The sequence below is a fragment of the Eutrigla gurnardus genome, assembly GCF_963514095.1.
Source record: "Eutrigla gurnardus genome assembly, chromosome: 20".
NCBI lineage: Eukaryota > Metazoa > Chordata > Actinopteri > Perciformes > Triglidae > Eutrigla > Eutrigla gurnardus.
In genome coordinates this window covers 22647817-22669723 of record NC_139931.1, presented here as the reverse complement: position 1 = coordinate 22669723, position 21907 = coordinate 22647817, and the positions used below count along the sequence as shown (strand labels likewise).

Sequence of the window (21907 nt, the reverse complement as noted above, 5' to 3'; positions counted from 1 at the left end):
GGCGCAGTGCAAGTTTCGACCCGCGCAGCCTTGCGCACCGTCAGTTTGGCAGTTTGGTAGATCGCCTGCGCCAAGATGGGTGTGGTGGCGCAGCAGGGGGAGGCGTCACAGATTCAGCTTGGCGTAGCGGAAGTTTCGTGGCAAAAAGCCTCGCAGAGACTGCGCTGAAAGCTCGCCAGCTCCGACCTGGTCTACTTTCGGCGCAAGGCGCAAGGCGTAAATAAAGTCCATTCATTCAATGCGAATCACAGCTGGCGGATCGGAAGTTTGGCTGACGGCGCGCAGTGCGCACACGTCACCGAGACCTCACAGGCAGGTTTCCACAGTTCCAGGCACATTTAAATGCAATAAATAATCACAACAAACACTATTTAATGCAACTCATTGAATCAACACGTGAATTTATATCTATATAGATTGTCCCGTCACATCTGACGTCAGATCAAAGGCGGATGGCAACTCAGCCTCTCGGACCAAAACATCTCCCTCTCTCTCTCCTGTTTTTTATAATATGGGCATTGTTATTATTATGATACGCGCGCACAGCGCGTGATGAGCGTGGTGGGAGCAGCGGCGCTGCTTCTGTCATCGGGTTGTCAAGTGACGGAACTTACACTGAACCTCCCCTAATGCATTAAAGGAGAGGAGAGGAGCTCATTTGATTGGTGAAGATCTGAATCGGCTGTGTTAATCCCAGTCCACGCCTCGTCTCCTCCTCGTCTCCCACTCACGCCTTCTTCTCCTCCCTCTTTCCCACTTGCGCCGGTGGGCGAGACGGGAGGTGTGCCTGCGCGAGCCTGCGCGGTGCACGAAACTTGCAAAGTCCAGGCGGACACACCCCGTCGGCGCGGCGCAGGTGCGCTGAAAGCTGACTGCGCCTGGTCTACGAAACTAGGGCCCTAAGAGTGTAATGCTGTGTGTGTGCGAAATTTGCCAGTTTAAATATTTGAACATCAGCAAGAAATTCACATGACACTGTGTCTTGAAACCCTGTCAGCATTGAGATTCTCCTCTCCACCCTGCGTTTCCTGAACATTTCCCAAACCCATTTAATTAAATCATCTGCTACTTCAGAGCCCAAATCAAAAAGAAAAGCCCAAAATCAACATCCAAAGCAACACCAGGTCTCAACACCGCACAGGACTGGCAGCTGACAGTGGACCTGGGAAGGAAGCTCAAGTTCTCTGAGCACTTTGACTACGCTTAGATAGTGACAGTGCCGTGGGAAGCCAACGGAAGAGGGAGAAATATGAAGACCTTGTCAGCGACTGCCATGGACAAGGCTGGAAGGTAAGGTACTTCCCTGTGGAAGTTGGGTGTAGAAGCTTTGCAGGACAGTCTCTCTGTACTTGGCAAGGCTGCTGAGAAATTTCAGTGGTGAGTGATTTTGGATCCACCATGATGATCACATTTTCAGGTGGGTCATTTACCAGCAGGGCCAGGCCTCTATTATTTTGCCAGAACTCCACTACCAGTAGAAACCCAAGGATACTTTACACAAATAGAAAACAAACAAAAAAACAATTCAAACAGACAGCAAACTGACTAACGAAACCAACTGAGACATGTGACAGGGTTCGGGTAGGTTGAAGGCTGTGGTGTTTGAGGAGTTTTTTTATTCTGAGTAGGGATGAGGCATTTCGATTGACTGTGAGAGCGTTCCAGAGGGTGGGGACTCTCACACTGAATGCTGTTTCCGAAGGTACGGAGTCTGGTATGGGGGATGGAGAACAGGCGCACGGGGGAGTATGGAACAAAGAGGTCAGAGAGGTATTATGGCACGAGGGAAGGGAGGGATTTGTAGGTGAGAAGGAGGATTTTGTATTTTATTCAGAAGTTGATTGGAAGCCAGTGGAGGTGGATGAGTGTTGGGGTGATGTGTTGCCAGGGCTTGGTGCAGGTGAGAAACCTAGCGACAGAGTTTTGTACGTATTGGAGCCTGTCCAGGGTTTTGGTGGGTACTCCAGACAGGACTCCATTGGGTTAGGAGTTAGGAAATATTTCTCAGGTGAAAGAAGGCAGATGTCGTGATTGATTTGATGTGGGACTGGAAGGAGAGGTTGGAGTCCAGGATGACACGAAGGATGCGGACTTCGGAGGATGGTTGTGACGAAGTCAAGCTGGGTCAATGTTACATGGATGAACTTGGATGAAAGTTACTGTGTAATGGTTTTGTCAAATTTGGACAGAAACCTGCTCTGTGATTACCGTCGGCATGTAGAGACAGACAACCATTCACGCTCACATTCATGCCTACGGGCAATTTAGAGTCATCAATGAACCTATCCCCATCCTGCATGTCTTTGGACTGTGGGAGGAAGCCGGAGAACCCGGAGAGAACACACGCTTACACGGGGAGAACATGCACACTCCACACAGAAGGAACCCTAACCCGACCCAGGAATCGAACCCCAGACCCTCTCGCTGTGAGGCAACAGTGCTACCCACTACACCACCTTGCAGCCCTGTTTGAATGCATGTGAAAATAAATACAATTTACTTTAATTAAAATTAAACTATTAACCTAAGTTTAAATGTATTTATTTATAGTTGGAGACAGTTGTCTTGCAATTCACGGATAGGATTTCCATGCTCTGGGTGATACTGACTCAAGTGACTCGTAAACTCAGATCAGATTGGTGATTGACTCCGAGATCCGTGAGTCAGCACACTAAGTTGACTTTACCATCTCTAGGAGACAGGCTTATATGTAGAGAACACAAGTCTTTCTGGAGATAATGCAGAAATCCAGACTACTGATGATGCAGATATTTTCTCATGTCAGTCAATGTACTGGAACAAAGTCATTTATTTTGTTGAGACTGTCCTTCGTAGTTGGCAGAAAGATAAGGATCTGTGGAGGAATGTTTGGAAGACGTTTGTTTGTGGAGATAAAGAGAAGGGGACAGAGATAGCAGGAGGACAGAGGAGGAGAGAGGGGGCAGCGGTGGGAGGGAAGCCAGCTGCTGTAGCTGCTGTTTCATTAACTGCCAGTAGACAGCACATACATCAAGCTCCCACAATGCTTAGGGAGCGCAACCATAACCTGCAGTGATCCACCCGCAGGAAGAGCTGCCAGTGATGGATTGTGTGACATGGACTCAGAGCACATTCTCTCTAATGCTGCATTTCATTGGATCTTATGACATCTGGAGGACAGCAGCCATACCTGGCACTACTACTCAGATAGAACATATGTACTGTTCTAAAATGCATATTCTACTTATTCTCTTTATTGTGCAGATTATATTGTATTGAGCATATATGTCATGTAAACTACTGCACAGATTCAGCACTTAGATCATAAAAATGAAAAGTCACCAGTTGCAGTTTTGCATAATCATATCCCGTTGGGCATAATAAACACCCTTGCAGGATAATTTGTGTTCATTTTCACAATAGCCAGAGGGGAGGTGGGACTTCCCTTTACGTACACCCCAACCATGTTTCCACCATCACGGCTGAAATCACCATTACTCCTTTGTACATGTTGCAGTCCCAGATCAACCAGGGGCCGGTTTCAGAAAGCAGGTTTAGTGAAAACCTTGAGTTAGTTAACCCTGAGATGAGGGAAACTCTGTTTTTTTGGTTTCACAAAGCCAGTTCAGCATAAACCTGAGTCAGTTACCCGGGCAACATACTCCGTGAAGCTAAACTGCTCGCTGGCAGGTTTTCTTCAACAAACCTTGAGTTTCGCCTACATGTCTCCGCCTTTTTCCGGAAACTGAACCGTTGTGACGCTTTTCCTACCGATCACATCTAACCAATATTCTCCGACATTTTCAACATTTCATATCGCGGACATAATCCGCGACCAGATTCTTTGCAGAGCTCTTTAGATTTTTTGCAAACTGGAGATTTATGAAATGTTTAAGGACATTTCTGTGTTGAAATAGATGCTTATATTTACTGTTTAATATGTGAAATATGATCAAAACCATATGCCTTAGTCTATTTGCGCAATATTCTTATGCTTAATTTTCAACTGAAGCCAGAACTGCTGTTCTGGAACCGAAAACTCAGAGTTGCCCATCGGTCAGAGTTCAGGGTTAGGTTCAGAGTTTGTTGAACCTGCTTTCTGAAACAGGCCCCAGGAAACCAAACCCCGTCCTGTCTGGGTTCATGACATCATCCAGGGGTGCTCGTGGATTTCACCAAACTGGATTCACTGGATCTAGCAAGACACACATGGGCTGGTCTACCACAGCTGGATGAACCCAGACTAAACTACACTGCTCAAGAAATAACAAATAAACAATGTAATTGCAAGTCAATCATATTTATGAGAGATCAACCTGTCCAATTAGGAAGCAGCATTGATTGGGAATCAATTTCACCTGCTGTTGTGCAAATGGAACAGACCACAGGTGGAAACGAGTGGCAGTTAGCAAGACATCCCTATAAAGGAATGGTTCTGCAGGAGGTGACCACAGACCATTTCTCTGTTCGGTTCTGAGAGGTAGCATGAGGCGGTTTCTCTAACCTACAGAAGTTGCCCAGTTAATGCAACTCATCCAGGATGGCACATCAATGCGCACTGTGGCAAGAAGGTTTGCTGTGTCCCCCAGCAGTGTCAAGAGCATGGAGGAGATTAATTTAATTTATTTAATTTCGTTTATTTGATAGGGACAATGCAGGTTAACATAGTAACATTTTCACTCATTACAAACAAGTTAATGTGACTGATGTTTAAAAAAGAAAAGATAAGTATTTACAAAAAAGAAGGAGAAAGAGAAAAAGAAGGGAAAAAAAGAAAAAGATAGATAGACGAGTGGTGTTTACCGTTATTTTGTTTGTTTGTTTGTTTGTTTGTTTTTGTCATTGCTATGTTTCATTATCTTTAATATTTTGAAACAGAGAATAATATTGGTGTTGAAGTAAGCCATTTAAATTTGTAACAACAGAGAGGGGCAGGTATTATAAGTTTTTTCTTCATCCTGCTCCTTTTCATTCATGGTGAAAATGTGTACACTATGTATATGTGCAACTATGTGAGAACCATGAATGAAATAAATCAAAATGAAATGAAATGAAATGTTCTGCATACAGAGATTATAGCTGATGCTAGTTTCCAACCCCCGTCCCTAGTTAGGCTTTTATTCCAGGAGACAGGCCAGTACACCAGGAGAAGTGGAGGGGGCCGAAGAAAGACAACAACCCAACAGCAGGACTGATATCTGCTCCTTTTGTGCACGGAGGAACAGAAGCAGCACTGCCAGAGTCCTACAAAATGACCTCCAGCAGGCCACTGATGTTCAAGTTTCAACTCAAACGGTCCGAAATCGACTCCATGAGGGTGGTTTGAGAGCCTGACGTCCACAATTAGGGCCTGTGCTTACAACCCAACACCGTGCAATGCGATTGGCATTTGCTAGAGATCACAGAGATTGGCAGATTTGCCACTGGCACCCTGTGGTCTTCATGGATGAGAGCAGGTTCACCCTGAGCACATGTAACCAACGTGACAGGGTCTGGTGACGTTCTGCTGCCTGCAACATCCTCCAGCATGACCGGTTTGGTGGTGGGTCAGTGATGGTCTGGGGAGGCATTTCTTTGGGTGGTCGCCATCCCTCCATGTGCTTGCTGGAGGTACCCTGACTGCCATCAGGTACCTAGATGAGATCCTCAGACCCATTGTGAGACCATATGCTGGTGCAGTGGGCCCTAGGTTCCTTCTAATGCATGACAATGCTAGGCCTCATGTGGCTGGAGTGTGTCAGCAGTTCCTGCATACTGCTTTGAATGTACTGACTGGAATTTACTGGAAACTGCTTCAGAAAATCAGGATGAAGCAGGATGAAGACACTGTGAACTCATACATCATTTCTGTAAAGAAGTGTGTATGCCAACCAGAACTTTCCGCATTTACAACAATAACAAACCCTGCTTCAATTCTAAACTCAGAGGCCATCCACACGTAGCAAAACAAAAAAATGTTCTCCGTTTTGCCTTGGCGTCATTTCAAGAAAATCTGCATCCAGACGAATCCACTGAAAATGACTCAACGTGCTGTAGTACATATTCCAGGCCTATATGTGGCGCTGTTTCTGCTACAAAAATGCAGAGGAAGAGACGGAGCTTGACCGGATGTTTGCCGTTGCTATGGCAACACGTGAGAGCTATGGCGACTCTCCACCCGACCACCTGATCAATAAACACCCATAAGATGACAATTTGGCCCGTATCAATAAAACCAACAATAAGCATCAACAGCCGTCACCCTAAGGACCTTGACGAGGCGTTGTCACACGATGAGATGGATTAATTAGACAAAGAAATGCCTACATTCATGGGAAGTTAACTAGCGGTTGTTTGTTAGCATCCAAAAAAAGTAGCAAATCTGCAACTTTTTTCACAGAATATTGCCCCCCTCTCTCGGCTCCGTTTTTTTCATACAGTGGCCCTGATACACTGTCGTACAGAGGAGCAGAATATGCCACCTCCATCTCTCCCCTGGCTTCCCCTCCTCCCCCTCCTCCTGCCCCCACCATTTGCCCACCTCACCTCCTACTCCGATCCCCCCCCTCATCATATGTGAGGAAGAGGTGCGTCGCCTATTTCTCAAGCAAAACACACGCAAAGCTGCCGGCCCCGACAGAGTCTCACCATCTTGCCTTAAGGCCTGTGCTTCACAGTTAGCGCCAGTGTACACACGGATATTCAACAGATCCCTGGAGCTGTGTGAAGTCCCCTCATGCTTCAAGAGTTCCACCATCATCCCTGTTCCCAAGAAACCCACCATCACTGGACTAAACAACTACAGACCCGTGGCACTGACTTCAGTGGCCATGGAATGTTTTGAACGCTTGGTGCTGGCCCATCTGAAATCCATCACCGATCCCCTGCTGGACCCACTGCAATTTGCCTACAGGGCAAACAAGTCAGGGCACGATGCAGTGAACATGGGGCTGCACTACATTCTGCAACACCTTGACCAGAATGGCACCTATGTAAGGATCCTGTTTGTGGACTTCAGCTCGGCGTTCAACACTATCATCCCTGGAATCTTCACCGCCAAACTCTCCCACCTCTCTGTTCCCCCTGCCATCTGTCACTGGATCACCAGCTTCCTGACTGACAGGAGCCAACATGTGAGGATAGGAGCCATCACATCAGACACAAGGACTCACAGCCCTGATGCTCCTCAAGGGTGTGTCCTGTCCCCTCTATTGTTCTCCCTCTACACCAACGACTGCACCTCGGGTGACCCGGCAGTCAAGCTCCTAAAGTTTGCAGATGACACCACTGTCATTGGTCTTATCCAGGACGGTGACAAGTCTGCTTACAGACTGGAGGTTGAGCAGCTGGTATCCTGGTGCAGCCAGCACAACTTGGAGCTTAACACTCTAAAGACTGTGGAGATGATAGTGGACTTCAGGAAACACCCCCCAGTTCCTGGGAGTCACCATTACCCAGGCAACGTGGCATCATGACTTTTTGTTGTCGTGTTATCTGCGTGTATGTGTACGTTCTGAGCGAAACGACCCATCACATCTGCGTGTATGTAAACGCCCTTTAGCCCATCTTTCTGTTGCTGTTGCTTAAAAAACAACAACTTTATTTTCAGTTGCAGATGTCGGGAACGAACGAAACAAGGCGAAACGTAACGAAAGGAAGACCCCGGATGTGATCCTCAAAATCGGCTCGCTGCCAGAAGCTTCAGCCTTCAAGCAGTGTTGGTAAGGTGAGGTAGCCTACTGGATTTTACCATAAGCAACATTACTTAATTTTGGCATGCTCTGCTCAGCTAGAACAATTAGATTCAGAAAGTTCATGACTGTGTTATTTGGTGGTTTAGAACTATTAAGTAATTTATTAGCCTTGCATTCTCTACTCCCCCACCCCTTTTTGCTAGCAGGCTAGCTGTAGCGCTAGATGATATGATGACCTTAACAATTATTTTTTAACTTAAACAATGTCCCAGAAAGTCGACATTCCAAAAAGAGATGATTCAACGTTGATCGCGGTGTCCGTGGTAATTCAGTGAACGCCTACACGTAGTTTAGAAACGTGAATTTATAACACTGTTAGCAAAGCTAGGATAGCAAGTTCCGGGGGGACAGGCATTTTCAATCGAACCCAATCTGCGTTAAGGATGGGGTAAGCTAGCTAGTCCAAGTTGATCATAATTTTATAGATAGATGCCTACAAATGTCATGCTGTGTACCCATTTAGTGTTACAAACATTAGAGTTTTGATTCCATTAACATTATGATTCTACTGGTTGCAGAAAATCATGCCTCACCCTTGTTAAAATGTCTGCAGTCTAATTGTGTGAAAATAGGCTATTAAGCCCACAAAATTAACCCATATAATGTGACAAATATGGCAAAAAAAAAGTGTAATTATGCCACATGCAACACTTCTTAGTTGACATTGGGTTGCATTCTATATAGAATAATATTGTGACATCATCAGCTGTTCGTAGTTGTAATTTTAACAAGATTTGCCTTATCAGGTTGTTTTTAACGTTTAATTACAACCATTTTCACATTTTAAAACAATTAAATTCCCTAGAAATATGGTAAGTAAACACTGTATTATGAATAATAATGCTTAAATTTACAGAAATGTGCTGTTATTAGTTGGTTTTAATGACATTATTTTATGGAAAGAGGTTGTATAATAATTTATATTTGATGTAATATAACTGTATATTCATCTTTCAAAACATGTCGAAAAACTGTTGAAAATCTAGATATTGGGTTTAAAATTGTAACAATTTAATGTTAATTTTAGATCACATCAAATGTATATTTAGTTATTTTATGTTGTTTTTACAAACATTTTAGGTTTTAAAACAGTGAAATTACCCATAAAGATGGTAAATTAACATTAAAACAAGAACACTACAATTTCCCATTCTCAGTATTTTGAATGGTAACAGGTAAACATTATTACAGCAATATTCAAAAATCAATTACATTAAAATGACTGGCTCTGAAACAATACAAAAAAATCAACTGAATTGGAAATGAAAAAAAAAGTTGAGTTACCAATTCACAGTATTATTTCTATCCAAGGCAGGTAACTCCATAACTGAGCACTTCTTATTCCCTCCACTTGTAGTCTGACATTTTGGTCATCAGCGTGAAAACTTTTGGACTGACTGCAGGTTGTTTTTGGTGGTGTTACGCTCCACTTTTGATCCCTTGTCTCGATTTATCTTGAAGAGGCACCTGTCAAATGAAAAGAAAACAATTTTAGTAACTGTGGACTGTACTATATTTAAATGTTTTCATACTTTTGCAAAAAGGTTACACAACAGTGCTTTGGGTGCCTTGAAAAGCACAATATAAATACACAAAGATGGCATAGTAACTTTAAAAGTCTGCAACACACACAAAGTCCAGGACGAACACCTTCGACACCGACTGCAGGCACTGGCGATGAGCGCACGGAAGTCCTCCCCTGCCTGCTCCACCGTCCTCCTGGCCGTCAGGTTGTTGCTGGGGGCAAGAACACAGACAGCATCTGGTGTATGTGGCACAATAGCACTCAGCAGCTCGATCCTCAGGTCCCTGGTGCAAGCCCCCGGCGTCGCCATGGCACCAAAGGAAAGGCATCCCTCCGGCATTGTGATAAACCCACTCACGATGCTGCGAAGGTGGGAGTCCCCAACAAGAAGAACTGGAACAACACAACAGAGAATTATTATCATGCAAACAAGATTATGATCAACATCAAACATCATTTGTCAAATGACTTCCAAAACAACATTACCTTTTTGTCTGGAGACTCTGGTGGGATGACCAACTTGTGGCTCCTGCCGGTACAAGCAGAAGTTGGCCACTTCCTCACGGCATGGCGGTGACCAGTTCCATGGGCTAGTTAAAAAGACAAAATCACAGTCAGAAATGTCATTCATAATTTATAATAATTATATAAGCATAGCTCTTTCCACTAGGTCAGGTGTACAAATATAGTGAGAAAACACCTAACAATTAAAAAAGTAAAACATTCAATGATAAAAAAAAACATTTGAGTACATACCAGAGGGTCTGCCGGAGAAAGAGATGACAGGCTCCTGCCTGTCACACCGATCCTCCATCCTCTGCTTGGCAGCAACGGACAGCCAGTGGTTCTTCCCGCGGGGCATCCTAAATGAAAACTAGAAAATTCCCCCGCCGGGAAATTTTGAAAGGGCCACGGGGGCTACTGCCGGAGTGTATATACATTACGATGAGATTCTTCGAGATTTCAAACGAGACGGAGTTGTTTTAGAGGCAAATACAGAGACTGCTTGCTGACTGAGCTGTCAGAGTAGTCCGTTTTGAGTATTGTGATGTACTTCAAAATTTTGGAATACTACTAGGTACTATGTCACCGAGCTCAGCTGTCACTCAAGTACTACCGACTACTACCGACTACTACCGAGTACTACTGAGACTCAAGTACTGAGAACTACTAGGTACTATGTATTGTCAAACAGTTGAGTGCTTCGATTGCAGTCGATTGGGAGAAAAACAGACACTGAGCTCAGCTGTCACTCAAGTACTACCGAATACTACTGAGTACTACCAAGTACTTCTGAGACTCAAATACTGAGAACTACTAAGTACTATGTATTGTCAAACAGTTGAGTGCTTCGCACTTCATAGCTGTAGGGGGCCAGTGCTCGGTGCGATTGCCCCGTGGCCCTAAAAAGGCACACTGGACAAAAAAGTTATCAGGAATATAACAGTGAAAACTTGTATTGAATGCAGTCAAGTCATATATCATATCATTAAAAGGTCATCTCAGACCACTTATCATACAAAGCTGGAATCTAGTCTCTATAATATAAAAACTTCTTAAACATACGTCAGCAGTGGAAACACAAAGTGTAATATATATATATTATACATATACAAGTTTTGAATTTATCTTACACAGGCTTGCCACAGCTATTACAAACTCAAACCTTTATAAGCCAATTCATTATTGCAGGAGGCTGCACGTGTACACAGCCACTTCGCTTGCGCTTCAAGACTTGTGAAAAAAGTGCATGACTTGCAAAAATATCCATCATATCTCCCCTGTCCCTATTGAACTTGAAACTGCATGAGACACCGCCATGGATATTTTGTCTTTTCTTGCAGTGGGATATCTGTGTAAAACGCTGAGTAACTACCGCAATAAATATGAAATTAACAAATTAATTTAAATGCGAACTCATGGTGGAAACCAAAGCACACGACAAATACTACTTAGCTCAAGACCGTTAAACAAACTCACGGTAAAAGGCAGAGCTCGAAAAAGCTAATTACCTCAAGGCCAGCCAGCTAGCTAGCTAGCTAACGGCCTTAAGCTAACGGCCTTTAACTCAACCACACAGGACAAGATAAGTTATAAAAAAACACGTAATTCTTTTAACAAAGTAACCACTATTAACTTTAAGAAAGATAATATGTACCAGTGTTGATAATGTCATGAGCTGTATCAGCCCATGCTGTTGCTCGCTAACGGACATAGCTACGGCATAGCCTACCAAGCTAACATGTACATGCTAAATACAGATTCAAATTCATTAATAGTTCAAATAACTCACGGTTCGTTCGTTCGTGCACCAAAAGCTGTCCCAATGTGGTCCCCTCTCGTTGTCCAAGGTCCAAAGTGTCGAAAGCCAGTCCAAAGTCCAAAGCCAAATATCCAAAAGCCTCTCGTGAGATTCGTAAATGCCGCTCGGAAAGATCTGAAATATCCAACTGGCCGATTGAAGATGCAACGTGATGTATACTATCTCAATATTAGCCAATCACAGCGCTTAAAAATGGACAAGAGCACGTCACAGATTCGACACGCCACAGACATGTCCAGACACGAAAAATAACTAAACAGGAAAAAGAAACGCGGCGACAGGAAGTCCACAAAATAAAAGCGCTCTATATGTCGGATTTATATAAAATATGAAAGCAAAATCAAACATGACTTATACTGACATATTTAAACAACAATACGTATTACTATGTTCCCATAGTTTACAAACGTATGCAGTGAATTAAGTAAGCCATGACAATGCCACGATTTTAGATCCTTATTGTAACTTCAGTGTACATTGTGTGATCAGCTCCAAACTTCACACAGTTGATGAGAGTCCCACCCTGAACACGTCTGCACTGCAATATTGACTCACAATCAGAGCGCCATCTATTGGCGACATGAAATGTCATGTTTTTACACTCGTATGCGCTTCTCCTCATGTGTCAAATTTGGCCGGAAGAGCCTCTAGACATTGCTCACGCTTCCTGTCGAAGATTGGGAGGACGCTTTGAATGCCGTTACCGCTCTTTCTCTTTCTCCATGTAAAAGGAAGCAACGTTTCCAGTGGGTCGCTACAGTCCCAGTGTTGTGGAACTTTGCACCCCAGTCGAACATGATGTGCCCTAGTTTCGTGGCGCAGGGTGGCGGAGCCGGCGTAATGCAAGTTTCGACCTGCGCAGCCTGGCGCACGGTCAGTTTGGCAGTTGGATCGCCTGCGCCAAGATGGGTGTGGCGGCGCAGCAGCGGGAGGCGTCACAGATTCAGCTTTGCGTAGCGGAAGTTTCGTGGCAAAAAGCCTCGCCGAGACTGCGCTGAAAGCTCGCCAGCTCCAACCTGGTCTACTCTCAGCGCAAGGCATAAATAAAGTCCATTCATTCAAGGCGAATCACAGCTGGCGGAGTGGAAGTTTGGCTGACGGCGCGCAGTGCGCACATGTCGCCGAGACCTCACAGGCAGGTTTCCACATTTCCAGGCACATTTAAATGCAAGAAATAATCACAACAAACACTATTTAATGCAACTAATTGAATCAACACGTGAATTTATATCTATATAGATTGTCCCGTCACATCCCAGCCAACATGTACATGTGGGCCCCATATGGGTTACAAAGGGGCTGCATGGGTACCAATTGGGCATGGGCTTGAACTGGGCAAATTGTCTGGGCCCCATATGGTTTCAGTAACATGGGTCCTAGGAAGCCCATATGGCCAGCCCACATGGGTCCCATAGGGGATATGAGTGGGCAAAGTGGGCATGGGATGGAAGTAGGCGAGTAATGTGGGCCCCATATGGGTTACCTAACCTGAGCCCCACATGGAAAGCCCATGTGGGCCAACTCTAAGGGCCCAATAAGGGATATAATTGGGCAAAGTAGGCATGGGGTGGAACTTGGTAACAATATTTGGGACCCATGTTGCTTCAGTAACATGGGCCCCACATGGTAAGCCCATGTGGGCCAACTTTATGGCCCCCACAAGGGATATAAGTGGGCAGAGTGGGAATGGGGTGGAACTGGGTAACATTATCTGGGACCCATGTTGCTTCAGTAACATTGGCCCCACATGGTAAGCCCATGTGGGCCAACTCTAAGGGCCCCATAAGGGATATAAGTGGGCAGAGTGGGAATGGGGTGGAACTGGGTAACATTATCTGGGACCCATGCTGTTTCAGTAACATGGGTCTCACATTGGAAACCCATTTGGGCTGACTGTATGGGCCTCATAAGGGATATGAGTAGGCTAAGTGTGAATGGGCTGGAAGTAGAAAAGTTGTGTTGGCCCCATATGGGTTCAGTAACATGCGCTCCACATGGGAAGCCCATGTGGGCCTACTCTATGGGCCCAATAAGGGATATAATTGGGCAAAGTAGGCATGGGGTGGAACTTGGTAACAATATTTGGGACCCATGTTGCTTCAGTAACATTGGCCCCACATGGTAAACCCATGTGGGCCGACTCTATGGACCCCATAAGGGATATAAGTGGGCAGAGTGGGAATGGGGTGGAACTGGGTAACATTATCTGGGACCCATGTTGCTTCAGTAATTTTATTTTTTGTATTTTCTACAGTTATGCTCACCCCAAATTTGCACGAATTTTGTCAAATTTTAAAGGGCTGCAGTTCGGGCCCCAGAGCACCTGGCCCCAAATTTTGGGCACACACTCTTGGCCCCAGGATTAAGCAAACCAAATTTGATGTATGTAGTGTAATGTAGAACTGACAAAATAGGGAAAAGGGGGCCTCAAAGGTAATCTGAAACCGCTTTTGTGGTTGGACAGCTTGTAAGGAGAGCTGGCTCTGTGGTTGGCACAGACCTGATCAAACTGTAGACCGATTGCTGGTGAATGGTTTGAGAATTTTAGTGCTCTCTTACCTTTGACACATCTATCACACATTGCGGGGAAAAAACACACAACACAAGTAAGCAGCTGCAGTTCTGTGGGGCAGAAGCAGAATGGAATGGAATGGCCAGGCAGGTTGAAGCTGATAACTCATGGTGTGTGGATGACTGTCTACAGCAGCATATCCTTATGCCACTGGATAGCCTATAGATTTTCACAGTAATAATTGTATTTCCTTACAAAGAGATATAATACAGAATAATAAAAAAATAAAAATAAAAATAAGAATAATATATATATGTATGTAGGCCTATATATATATATATATATATATATATATATATATATATATATATATATATATATTATACTGAATAAATATACGGAATAAAAAAATAATATGAATAAAGTCTATTTTTAAATAAAAATTAGTTATTATTTTTCGTGGCACAAGGTTTTTGCTTTAAATTTAATTATGTTTCTTAAAAACATACTTTCAGAAGATCCAAGATCAGCCCCCTGTCATTTTTTGTGTGAATTATTTATCTGTTGTTGTTGTTGTTGTTGACATGTGCTGGCATATTCATTGCTCCATAGTTTATGTGCAGGAAAATTGTGTTTGACAAATGGTGTGATGTTATTCTAAGAAGGCAGACGCTGTGGCCAGGCTTTTCAAAATTAGGAGTTTAGGTCATGCGTATTGCAACTTACGGAAGCCCTAAACGGTCATGCATACATATATTTTATTTCCTCCGTTTTCCTGTGATAACGAGATAATTCCTCCGTTTTCTCGTGATAACGAGATAATTTTCATCCGTTTTCTCGTGATAACGAGATAACAAATGAAACATGATAGGCGAGATTTCAAATTCGGTAAAGTTGGAAAGATATTCACAGATTGGAACTGACCATAAAGAGACCCTTGATGTGTGTAGTGATTTTGGAGTCTCTGTCGGCCTACTGTATAACAGTGGAGTTATTGATTGTCATGCAATTTGCAGACGGTCCCTGCGCACTCGCCCGGCTGCCGGTTGCGCATGGAGATCAATGTTCTCCGTTCAGCTCGCAGGACGGCTTGTTTTTGTAAAAAATCGGGGTTTTGGTGCTTGTAGCTTGTAGTCTATGGTATCACGGTGAGACAGACGCATCATTTGTGTTTGAAAAACGTTTCACTTTCACGGATTTATTGATCCCGGAAGTTCGACTCTGTGAATATCTTTCCAACTTTACCGAACTTCAAAATGATCTCGTTATCACGGGAAAACGGGTGAAAAATTATCTTGTTATCACGAGAAAACGGAGGAATTATCTCGTTATCACGGGAAAACAGAGTAAAATTATCTCGTTATCACGAGAAAACGGAGGGGAATTATCTCGTTATCACGGGAAAACGGAGGAAATAAAATATATGTATGCATGACCGTTTAGGGCTTCCGTAGCAACTAACGGTCACACCGCGCGCTTTTATTTTGAATTTCTTCGGAACAGCGCCGAGAGCAACAAAGAGCAGCAGCCCGCAGTAGCAGCAGCCCGCAATAGCAACAGCCCGCAGTAGCAACAGCACGCTTTCGACACTGGTGAGTAGCATACCTGTCTCTCTATTATGTAAAATTCTTGTATTAAACCATCATTACTATCGAAGTATTGTGAGCTTAGACACTGGGGAATTTGCAAAAACGCTTGTTTGAACTCAGCTAATGTTCTAGTGAGTGTTTTAGCTAACTTAAGCTAATGTTGGTAGTTAGGCCTAATCAACCTAATTAGTCGACATAACGTTACTGGTTTTTATACAGCTCCTCTCGAAATCAAAGGCAGAATAAACAATTTCGAATACAATAATGCAAGCTGAATTAGCTCAGCAGCCACGTGGCGGCTCTTTTTGTTGCCACTGCTGCAAACGTTATGTAATCAACAGCGCTGCTGCAAATAATCCCCAAACGCAATAAATTCGCACTCACTACGCAGTCAGAGTCGATGACGAATTATGTTTATAAGTAACAGCCAACATTGCCACCGAAAATTGCGAGACATGTTAAAAACACTGCGCCAGGTGTCAGGTGTACGCACTGACACTGTGCTGACAGACAACCTCTAGTGCAGTGCAGTGCTGTCAGTGTCTCTGCTTGAAGCGCACCAGATTGACTGATGACAATAGCTGCACTTAAACACAAGCCTATTTGTTCTGCATGAACATTTAAAAAAAAACGTTAAGCAAGAAGCTCTGAATGTTCGTATTGTTCTCATAATTGTACTTGTAACATTTAATATAATATGAAAGGCTAGTGTACACTGTTTGACTGAGAGGGGGAAAAACAGGAGTCTGTAAAATGCATTTATGTTATCTGATTTTATTTCATTTACTCATTAAGCATTTAAAATGTGAAAATTGTTTTACTGATGACAGGAAATAAAAACAACATAGTTAATATGATATAGCCTGTTAACTCTGCCTAAATGCATTGATTTGGTCTCATTTATTAAGTGTTTCATGGGCATGAAACAACGTTGTGATTTATCAAACATATATTTCTTCAAAATCGCTGGTTTACTTATTCAAGTTAATATAAGATGATGTGGAAATGGCAGTAAAAATGGTCAGGAATGTTCAATTTCTGCACAAATTTGCTTTTCTCATGATTTATAGATAAGGCCCTTTATGAATTGGGTCACAATGGTTGGTCATTGTTGTTAAAATGGGTCCCCGGGAAAAAGGTTTGAGAAAGAATGATTTAATGGATAGTTCTGACAATTTAACTAGACTGACCATGCTCGCCCTTTGTTAAAACAAATCGTTCAGTTTAGTTAAAGTCCAGAAGCATTATTCTGCAATAGTACATCTAGGCCTATCGGTGTTCATCCTAGCTCTTATTTATGAGAGTGCCATTAATTAACAGCTTAATGTAGCTGCCAAGGAGTCAAGGAGTTTATTTTATAGTCTTATCAGTTAAAATGTGTGAATGCACCTGACATAATTACTAAGAAAAAATATGACAAATCCAAACAAAATAAGAACTCTCCCATTGTTCTATTTCTAGGCTGGCTATATAGTTTTCATCTACAAGTGTGTTAAAATTGTGAATTTAACCTGAAATGTTATTTTATAGTTGGTGGGTGAATGTTAACCAAACAGTATTTACCTGTGAAAAACAAGAATTATAAAAAGTGCCTCCTGTTGACTTCTCTCAACCATTGTCTTCCTGTCACATTTAGATTTGTCCAGATCACAGTTGTTCACACACTGTTGGAAAGTGTTCTTCTTTGCCACTTAAGTAATTTGAATGTAATAGTTTGCCATATATGCCTGTTGTCAGTTCATGCTCATTTGTCATTTTCAGTTCTGATATTATAGCACCTGCAAGCTCAAAAATTGTAGTAGGCCATGTGAAGTGCATGATGGTGGACAGTCGCTGCCTCCCTCTGCTCAGTTTCATTCATTCTGTAAGCATGTGTGTGTAAGATGAGGAAGGAAAGAACAGGGTCAGCAGACTTTCCAGTGCTAGTGTTTTGATTGATGGCCACAAAATTGGATTAAATTAGATAGAATAGTTTTGTTTGTTTAAGGTTACTTCTAAAATAATATTAACCCTTGTGCACCCCTTTAAAAAAGTAATGTAGAGATCCCTCTCTGAAAAAATGTTCCCCTCCTAAAAGTGCTGTAAAAATATTATTTATGAATATTTTTTCCACTTTTATTGAGTCAGATCTTTTCACCAACTCGTCCTGATCATAACTATTACATTTTCATTAATTTCAAAAATAATTTTAACCTTTTAATGCCATTTTTGGAATATAAAACCAGATTTCCTTGTGAAATAAACACAAAATATTTCAGCCACTGAGTAGTGGGTAGTTTTAGTAGGTAAGTTTCCCACTTAATGATGTTAAGTTGAACCACCGCAAAGAAGGCTAAGAGTTTAATTTGATTTTAGATTAGACCTACAGTTTCCATAATATTTTTGTTTAGTGGGCTTTGTTTACATGGGAGGCCTACCAGTTAACTCAAACCAATTGAACGAAATGATGATGTAGTACAAGACATTTTACATGTGGGAAACACTATGGTTTCTGTGTATTTTAGTGAAATGGATTACTTCCATGGCAATTCAAGGACAAGAAGGAGGATAATCAAAGCTAGAGTGCAGCAGCATTTATTGACCCTTGCCATGGAGGCTGTGGACCAGGCAGATCAGGTTGTGGACCAGGCAGTGCTGGCGGTGGACCAGGCAGATCAGGCTGTGGACCAGGCAGTGCAGGCGGTGGACCAGGCAGATCAGACTGTGGACCAGGCAGATCAGGCTGTGGACCAGGCAGTGCAGCCAGTGGATCAAGAAGTGCAGGCAGTGGATCAAGTAGTGCAGGCGGTGGACCAAGAAATGCAGGCAGTGGATCCGGATGTGCAGGTTGAGGAATATATGGAGAACAATGCTGATGAGGCTGTAAATCTGCAGTTGGACTTTGACAGTGATGATGACTTGTACATGTGTAGTGACTGTGATGAAGATCCTGCCTGTGATTTTACTGAAGAGGAACCCCACTCTGATGCGAAGAGGAAACTAGCTGAATGGGCAGCTAACCGTCAGGTGTCTCATTCTGCACTGTCAGAGTTACTAGCAATACTCTTGGAGCTAGGTCTGGATGTACCCAAGGATCCCAGAACTCTCCTCGGTACAGTGAAAGATTGTGTGGTCAAAGAGATGGGACAGGGAAGTTACTACCACTTTGGGCTTGCAAGTGCAATACTGTCGGAACTGAAAATGACAAATGAGCATGAACTGACAACAGACACATTGACTATTCGTGTGAATGTTGATGGGCTGCCTCTTTCAAGGAGCTCTAATATGCAGCTGTGGCCTATTTTAGGTCAAATAGTTGAACTACCAAAAGCAAAAGTATTTATCATAGGTGTATATGCAGGTCCCTGTAAACCTGAATCTGTGAACGACTACATGCATGATTTTATTGAAGATTTAAAAGCCATCACAACAACTGGTGTAATGTTAAGTGGGAAACAGTACAATGTCGCACTTCCAGATGCTTTTATTTGTGACACTCCAGCAAGAGCTTTTTTAAAATGTATCAAAGGTCATGGTGGCTATAGTTCTTGTGAGCGTTGCACACAGTATGGCATTTATGTTGACAGTAGAGTTGTGTTTCCAGACATGGATTCCAGCCTGAGGACAGACACTCAGTTTGAACAAATGTCTGATGAAGACCACCATCACTCTAAATCACCTCTCCAGGGGCTAGGCATTGGTATGGTTTCTGCTTTTCCTCTGGACTACATGCATTTAGTTTGCTTGGGCATTGTGCGTAAATTGATTGCTCTGTGGTTTAAGGGGCCATTGCAATGTCGGGTTCCATCTTCTGTCCTTTCCGCTATCTCTGATCACTTGAAACTGTGAAGACAAAGCTTACCCCGGAGCTTCTCCAGAAAGCCAAGATCTTTGTCCGAGTACAGCCAGTGGAAGGCTACAGAATTCAGGCAGTTCTTATTATATACAGGGCCAGTTGTGCTTTTTCAAAGATTGCCCAATCAACATTACAGAAACTTCCTGGTTTTGTCATGTGCTATGAGAATACTTCTGTCTCCTCTGACAAATGTACTTATTGTAAGTCGCTTTGGACAAAAGCGTCTGCTAAATGACCTAAATGTAATGTAAATGTAAATGTCCTCTGTGTAGAGAGTTCTGTGGTTTTGCCAGAAAATTGTTAAGATTCTTTGTTACCAACTTTGCTAAGATATATGGGACGAAATGTCTGGTTAACAATACACACAGTCTTATACATTTAGCAGATGATGCTGAAAAATATGGCCCTCTGGATTCAGTTTCATGTTTTCCTTTTGAGAATTATTTGGGACAGTTGAAAAAAATGGTGAGAAGACCACAGGGTCCTGTGCAACAAATTGTCAGACGTGTCTATGAAAGGCAATTATTTCCTCACATGTCGAAAGACATGCCTGAAGGTGTTGAACTGAAACAGCCCCATGCATCTGGACCACTGCCAACAGATTTTTCCATGCATCAGGGTGTTCAATATAAGATGTATAAACTCAAAGACACAATAATCTCAAACTCCAGTGGTTCCAATTGTTTTGAACTGGGGGGCAGAGTTGCAATTGTGAGGAACATTGTGCATTCCACTGCAGAAACACATGTAGTGTATGCAGGGCCGGAGTGGGACTCATTTTCAGCCCTGGAGTTTCATACCTCAGACCGGCCCACTACCTGATCAGTACACAAAATACCTCCGATCGGGAGGCCCGGACTAGGAGGTGAGAAACGCGGGGAACGCCAGCGGCCGTGACGAACGCCGGCGCACCCGCGCGCGCCTGGGGGGTTTGGAGAAACCGCGCCCCCTCGGCATCCGGAGACAGCTGGAGGCCGCGCGGCGCGCACCCCGGGTGGGGAGGCGTCGGCGAACCGGTAATGATCCTTCCGCAGGTTCACCTACGGAAACCTTGTTACGACTTTTACTTCCTCTAGATAGTCAAGTTTGATCGTCTTCTCGACGCTCCGCCAGGACCGTTGCCGACCCCGGCAAAAAAAATATTATTTTTATTTATTTACAAAATAAATAAAAATAATAATTGAACACTGGCCCTCGCGGCCCAAAAGTCAGACCGGCCCACCGGGAATTGTCCCGGTCCTCCCGATTAGCCACTCCGGGCCTGAGTGTATGAACTTTTTGAGACAGGGGCATGTTTTTTCAACTACCCCGTTGATTCGACATGTCTTGGAGTTTGTTTACTATCAAAACTGTCTGGTCAGCTTGCCAGTGCTCCAGTAGCAGACTTCACAAAACCACTGCTGTTATTGCCTCTTCGGAAAATGTTTGTGGCTTTGCCTCAGCTACACAGCACATAACATGATGAACTTTGCAGGATGCCCTCATTCAGTGTAGTGGAGTTTGTGGATGAAATTGACCCTGATGGCTGCAAGAAGGTGGACATCATTCCATCAGAGTGGTTCGAGGGCACTGACGGAAAATTATGCTGGTGGCCACCAGCCACATTGCTCAATGTGACCAAGGCCGTGAAAGAGGGCACATCACCAGCTCAAAACTGGATTCTGTGTAATGTGCGTGTGATGGGAAATGCAGGTAACTTTGATTTTCCTCATTAACTACTGCTCTATTTCCTTTACTTACTTTAAAGCCCCTGTGATCCCCAACTTATTCTTTTTTGTGTTGATTTTTCTCTACAAGGTTCTCTGAGCTAATTGGTCAAGGGCTGGTGTAGCCGCAGATCGTCATTCCAAACAAGCAGGATCACACCGAACTCGATTCATTCAATTCAATTGATTTCAGTCCTCACATGTGATAGTTGTAGGTGTGCTCTTGTTTGGTTGGATACCTGCAACCACACTATCCCTCTGCAGATTAGACATCTGCTTCATATTATGTATACTGTATGTGCATGTTTTTTCCAATTAATACTGGTTTCAGGGCTGCAAAGTAGGGGTGTAGCGAATCGCTGTTGCTTCGTGGTTCGTACAGACCAGGGTTCGCCCACATGTGATCTGCGGACTAAATGAAACCCTCAAAGTGTGAAATACAGTTTACAGCAGAGGTTGCACTAGATTTTTTCGTTGTCTGTCATTTTGACTGACAGGGTCATAAAAATCCCGTCATAATCTATTTTTACCCATCATTTAAATTTTTGTTTTTTAATGATAAAGATCTATTCAATAGCATTTCATTTTCATTGTTTCAATTTGAATTAATATTCAATCCAAACAAGCTATAAATTGTGCATTTATAAGGACATGAACAGACATCCACACCGCGCCTTCACTTATGTCAACACCAAAGCAGATGAA

General features: G+C 43.3%; 1 protein-coding gene across 1 annotated transcript in view; it reads right to left on the bottom strand.

The window, feature by feature from the left end:
- Nucleotides 1-10109, bottom strand: part of LOC311031496 (uncharacterized protein) — a gene marked incomplete at its 3' end in the record, with an annotated part of 104639 nt that extends 94530 nt beyond the window's left edge. The window contains exons 1-2 of the mRNA XM_084037801.1: nt 9994-10109; nt 9724-9827 (exon numbers count right to left, since the gene is read on the bottom strand). Of these exons, the coding sequence (XP_083893927.1) occupies nt 9724-9827; nt 9994-10099 (210 nt within the window). The 5' untranslated portion in view covers nt 10100-10109. The remainder of the gene's footprint in view (nt 1-9723; nt 9828-9993) is intronic.
- Nucleotides 10110-21907: the final 11798 nt, after the last annotated feature.